This window comes from Schistocerca serialis, chromosome 5 (assembly GCF_023864345.2).
Source record: "Schistocerca serialis cubense isolate TAMUIC-IGC-003099 chromosome 5, iqSchSeri2.2, whole genome shotgun sequence".
Lineage (NCBI taxonomy): Eukaryota > Metazoa > Arthropoda > Insecta > Orthoptera > Acrididae > Schistocerca > Schistocerca serialis.
In genome coordinates, this window is record NC_064642.1 from 469,093,223 (window position 1) to 469,099,701 (window position 6,479).

Consider the following 6,479-nt stretch of genomic DNA (forward strand, 5'->3'; position numbering starts at 1 on the left):
TAAAAATCATAGAGGGAGACCAAGAGATGTATACAGTAAGCAGATTCAGAAGGATGTAGGTTGCAGTAAGTACTGGGAGAAGAAGCTCGCACAGGATAGAGTAGCATGGAGAGCTGCATCAAACCAGTCTCAGGACTGAAGACCACAACAACAAACAATACTTTTCCTGCAGTAATGTGATGAAAGATAACTGCTCACTGTATGGAAAGAGTATTTAGCTTGTAAACAAAGAGCTGTTCAGCTTTCGAACTTGCACTCTTCCTCAGAGCAAACAAATGTGGTATACAAGCACAAGTACGCAGCTATGTGCTCGTAATGCAAAAGCCTGACTGGAATGAGTAGTTGTGCAAGAGATAGTGATTGAAGAAATTTCTGCAGGATACATGGTTGCCACTTTATACAGCGTCTTATTAATTATTTTGCATTATTTATTTATTTATTTTGCATTATTTATTTATTTTAGCTACAGTAATCCACTGGATAATTTAAGAGGACAAATTGGAACTTAAAATAATAAAAAACTGGGAAGTTTGCTATTGACAAAACTATATTAACTCTATGGGTGGAGGAAGTAAATTATTACTGGACAGTACCCAATCAGGTGTACAGTCTTTCACAGAATACAGTTTAAGCCTCAGTCTTACAAAAACTAATATCATGTATTTTTAAGCAAATAAAAAGTGCTTGCAGATATTATGTAAAAGATATCTCAGAGAGAGTAGTTAATATTCCAGGAAGTAGTAGTTTACACTAATACAAATTAAACATTCCTCACAAAATGTGTCTAATTTTATTGTTTACAGAAGTTTATGTTTTGTTTGTTGGTACTGCACTTGCTACAGTTGTAGATATCAATTGCCATTTATATTTTGAAGTTCGTGTTGTGTAGTTGTGCTTTAGTTAACACAACTGAGTTTTTCAACTGTGATATTGATTTGTTGGCCATTTTTACAGTATCATTTATGCATGCTACAAGTAATTACAAATACCAATATCATATTTACGTATGTGTTTTGTGATGGAAACACTGCTGTTGCTTACAGACATGATTTACTGATGGAATCATATTTCATCTGAATGTGCAAATGAACAGAATGTGATGCAAAAAGAAGAAGTTGGTAGAACATAGTCATTCAATAAACAGACACTGAACTTCTACATGTATCAGTGTTCTGTATACAGGAATATGGCTGACATTACATATGCACAGCTTCCATCCTTATCTATTACAGCAGAATGAGCACCTTTGAGAAGGACATGAAGATAGGAAATTGGAATTTTCTCTTTGGCTAATTGCAAATTGCCAAGTAATCTTCTAACACCGTTTCTGTTGAAGCCACTTTCATTTGTGATGGAATCAGTAACACTAATAATCCATGTTGATGGTCTGACAAAAACCCACATGCCTTTGTGGAAAGAGTTTTCGAGTGTGTTACTCTGTAAATATGTGATGAGGTGTGGTATGATAAAGAGTCAGTTGAGTGGGCCTGTTGTGTTACAGGACAATCCTAACTAGACTTTCTTGGAAGCAAGCTTCCCAAATTATTGGAAGAGGTTCCTTTGGCTACAAGAGTGGGTAAATTCTTCCAGCATGATGGACTCCTGCACATTCTAGTTGTCAAGTGACACATTGTTTAAACCAAATTTTTCCTATAAGATGGATTGCCAGACACAGCCACTTTCTTGGCCATCTAGGTCCCCAGACCTTACCTCTTTAGACTTTTGCCTGTTGGGATGATTGAAAGGCAAAGTCTGTTTAGAAAAAGTAAAACACAAGCTGAATTTATTGCTTGGCTTATGAATAGTACTGCCCCATAAAAGAACACCAAGACAACCTCAGGAGGGGTGCACATAGTGTCTTGAAGAGAATTTGAAACTGCACTGACATTGGAGGTGGGATTTATGAAAATAAACTTTGAACTTAATCATTTGCCTTTCCTTAAAACCTTCTGTAAGTATTTGATTGTTTTACGTTGTAACAGCCATACCTCCGTAACCAATAAAAACTGGAGACATATAAAATGGAATCTTTTATTTGAATTAGTTTATACTATAGTGTCCTAAAATATTGACCATTCCTCCTGAAACACCAACTATAGAAATCAATTAATATAGGAACACTAAATGAAATGGCTTAAGTTTATTGATAGGCTGATCAAGAAAGTAACTCAGCTTGCTTTGTGTTTAGAAATATTAACCTATAGAAAAAAAACTTTCTTTTGATTTACCTAGTAATAAATATTATGGTGCAGTTTAAGCCGTGGTTTTATAAAGAAAACATGTGTCATTAATGTCAATAGAGTTGTTTTCCAGGGCTGTGATGAGTAAATTATAATTCAAAATGGATTTTTGTAAAATTTAGTGTAGTGGAAGCATTTCTGCCCTATGTATGTTGATTAATTATTAAGATTTTTTATGAAAGAAAAAGACAGATACATTATCCTTACAACTATGGCAGAGTAATTATATTAAGAAATATTCATCCCCTTTTCCAGCAATTCTGACAAAAAAAATTTAGTTTAGATATTATTCCTAAATTCTGGCTTCAGCTGAACAAGAATTCGTTCAAATTGTACATATCTGGTCCTTTCTTTGTAACAAATTTTAATATATTCTTAGGAGTCTGTTCTTCTTATGTGCTCTCAATTGAGGCAATAGTTGAAATATTAACTTTAATGTTAAGTTGTTCTTTCTGTTATTCTTGTAAATGTTATTTTTTTTGTGCAAGTGTTATTATATTGCTGACATTTTCGTCCACTCATGGTGAAAAATGGACAAAAGGAAGGATAGTTACCAACACTGTAGTAGTTTTACTGAGTTACTATATGTCTTACAATTACAGAAAAAATAGTGATGTGGAAGCTGCAACTGAAGAGATGCAAGCATCTCTAAAAAATATTGTTGTTTTTCCTGAAATCTGCAAGAAATGTAGCAGCTGTGATTCCCATGAGTGTCTTTTATGCAGACCTTGCCTGACGGGTTGGACACTTAACGTATTACGGAGCGCTTACAAAGAACATGTTTTCAGGAGAGACTGTCGCCGACTGTTTCCTCCATCTATGGTAAATATATTAATTTATTTAATTACCAATTTTGCTACTATGTGTGCCTCAAAGCAACATTTTCTGAGCTTTCAATTGTATCCGTCTCTGTGGATTTCTGTAATTTAGTAACCAACCAGTTATTCGGAAATCAAATGTTAATAGTAGATAACTGAAATATTATGCTGGAAATGATATATATAAACTTCTCTTGCATATCTCACAACAATGATCTCCACACACAAGTGTAACATAATGTCTGATACATTGTACCAATCCCGAAACCCACAATCTGAATGCAGCCTCACCATCACTCTAGCTATCCACGTACGTTTTACTTGCTCCAAAACTGATATGCACATAAATCATTGGGTCTCTCTACTGGTTGTCTCATTGTGGATGTTCTGAAGCCCCCTTAAACAGGGTCTTTGCTAACTTTATTCACTAATATTCCAGCCATTGTTCTCATTTTACCTTCTTGTATGCAAGACGGTAATCATATCCCACACCACTTTTACTGTTCTCCCATTACCCCTCCCCCCACCCCCCTCCACCTCCCACTGCTATCTATGCACACAGCCTTGCTGCTATGGGGGACAACTTTTCCCGGTACACTGGTGACAGTTCATCTCTTTTCTAACATGCTTAACCAATCATATTGTATCCATCTCTTTTCTAACATGCTTGGCCAATCATATTGTAACTTACAATTACTTTTCATTTGAAGGAAAAATTCACAAAAAACCTGTGGAACTGCTTTGATCCCTCCTTCCCCAACCTTCCACTTGCTATTCATATTGCACATTAAACCCCTTGTCCTATTGATCTGGACCCATGGTTGGACAGTTTCTGTCCCTTCCTGTAGAACATCAATACATACTCCCAGATTTACTTCATTTGTCTACAGTGAGCGTTATGATCTACCTTTATAGTTTCTTCACCCACTCATTGGCTCCACAAAAACTTTGTACATATCAAACTTCACTATTCTTCCCATAATCGTGTCAAAACCAAAGACATTCCTCCATTCATCAACCATTCAAAGCCATCCCAGACCTTGAAATTCCAAGGCTTCAATTACATGTTGTTGTCATATATCATATAAAGCCTGTAAACAACATCCTACTTCACTTCTACAACACTCCACATTGCACAGGATACTACTCTGTTATTGACACAGATGCCAGACCTGTGTCATATGCCTCCTCCAACTACAGCTCTATCAAAGGTAGGGTCAAGTGTGGAATCAGAAACATCATCTGCTAGCTTTGTTGCAGTTATTGTGCAGCATTCTATGTGAGTATGATGACTAACAAATTGCCTACCCATGTCAGTGCCCATCACCAAGCTGCGGCTAATTGCAAACTCCATTCCTTTACCATATGGATCCTTTCTTCCTGTACCAGCCATTTTGAACTACAAAAGAGGGAACTTACACCCTCTATCACATCTTCCATTCCTACAATGTGCCTTTCCTAAATTATCTATTAATTCTTATCTTCAATTGTCTTTACTTCATTTTATGCTTTCACCATCTGCAGTTCTTGTCATTATTCACCCGTGCTCGCAACCATCTCTAATTCTGGTGTCCAGGTTCCCAGGTTTTTTCCTCTTACACACTTTGTCACCTCTGTTTCCTTACCAGTTATAAGATGTGTTTGCTCCTCATGTTTCCCAATATTTCTCTAACCTCCCCTTGCCCCAATAAAGGAAGAAAAAATCAAAAGTTCCAAGGACAATAGTTATTCGATTGTCATGTGTGCCTATGCAGCCTCCACATTTCGTCATTAAATATTTTCCCTCTCTTCAAAAATGGTTCAGATGGCTCTGAGCACTATGGGACTTAACATCTATGGTCATCAGTCCCCTAGAACTTAGAACTACTTAAACCTAACTAACCTAAGGACATCACACAACACCCAACCATCACGAGGCAGAGAAAATCCCTGACCCCACCGGGAATCGAACCCGGGAACCCGGCCGTGGGAAGCGAGAACGCTACCACACGACCACGAGATGTGGGCCTTCTCTTCAATTTTTGCATTTTACATTGGGTTTATAAAATAAGTTTGTTGTGTTTTCTGATGCATATAGTTGTAATAATTTTTTGTATTTATTTGTTATATTGTTTTAATTTTGTGTTATTATATGTTAAATACATTTACTTTTCAGACTGCGTGAATGTCTGTACACCTTCAGTAAAAGAAGCTTTTTATATGTATTAAGATACAAAACTATACATGGTCATTAATGTAATACGTCTTCTTCTACTTCAGGACGAGGCAGCTGTCAGCACAGGAAAATATCTGGAAGATTTAACACCAGAGAATCAATTAATGGTGCGTTGGTTTCAAGGGAAATGTTTACAGAATAAGTCTTGGTGCCTTTAATACACACTCTTAATTGTGTACCAAAACCATTTGATCTCAGGGAGGTGTGGTCATGAACAACTTAAAAAAAGGCATTTTTGTAGATATCTTACATTTAGGCTGGGTATTAGAAGTGGTAGCATGTAATAAAATTCCTCCCATAAAATAAAAGTGAATACATTTATTTGGAACTGTTGTATTTCATCTGTTTGTGGTAGATTATATTGCAAAAAACAACTGTACAAAGCTATAAAGTGATTGCTGAGACACTTTGTGATCAGGTCTACGCCAGCCATGGGGCAGGGTGTGAGTCCTGGGTCACTTTGTGATCCACAGTGAGTGCAGTGGCTGAAGACAGCAGCTCATGCAACTGACATGATTGCTAAAAACACATTCCAAGTGTGATGCCACATCAAAAGCTAAGAAGCAATAACGCACTCGAAAGTATGTAAATGTTTATTGAGCTTCTAAAATTTGATATTTTCTTTTCAAATCAAGATTGGAAATATGTTGCTGCAAAATGATTTCTGTGTTAAAACAGCAATCTGAAGACTTAATCTTTCTTCACTTATTATTTTTTTCATGGCTGAGAAAAGCTGAACGCATCAGTAAGGTATGAAACTCCATAGGTGCACATGGTCTCTGGGACTTTCTTTCTTTCTTTATTTTTTTTTTTTTTTTTAGCTTAAGAAAAGTTTTCTTAACCATGTTCCCAGAGAGACATTTAAGATTAGATGCGTTACCACGCCTTTTTTCCCCAAATCGTGTATCATTCACATCTTAGAAGGATGTGGCTCTTTGAATCAGTTCAGCATTCATTCAATTAAGCATATGGCGTGAGGTGCCCTTGCAACACATTGCTGCAGAATCTTCATTTTACTCATTGCTGTTACCAGAGAGACATTTCAGATCAGATGCGTTAGCACACCCTTTCTTTCCGAATCACATATTATTCACATCTTGGAAGGATATGGCTCTTTGAATCAATTCAGGAGCAGATCTCTCATCTCTATGGAGAGGGAACTGTGGCTCAATTGCACAGAGCACGAGGATCCTACAAAACTATATA

The 6,479-nt window shown here is 36.6% G+C and overlaps 1 protein-coding gene across 3 annotated transcripts in view; it reads left to right on the top strand.

The window, feature by feature from the left end:
• LOC126481435 (probable tubulin polyglutamylase ttll-15) overlaps nt 1-5,601 on the top strand; it is a 71,248-nt gene extending 65,647 nt beyond the window's left edge. For all 3 annotated transcript variants that reach the window (XM_050105189.1, XM_050105190.1, XM_050105191.1), the window contains exons 9-10: nt 2,843-3,062; nt 5,318-5,601. In XM_050105189.1, the coding sequence (XP_049961146.1) occupies nt 2,843-3,062; nt 5,318-5,431 (334 nt within the window). In that variant the 3' untranslated portion in view covers nt 5,432-5,601. The remainder of the gene's footprint in view (nt 1-2,842; nt 3,063-5,317) is intronic.
• The last annotated feature ends 878 nt before the right edge of the window (nt 5,602-6,479 follow it).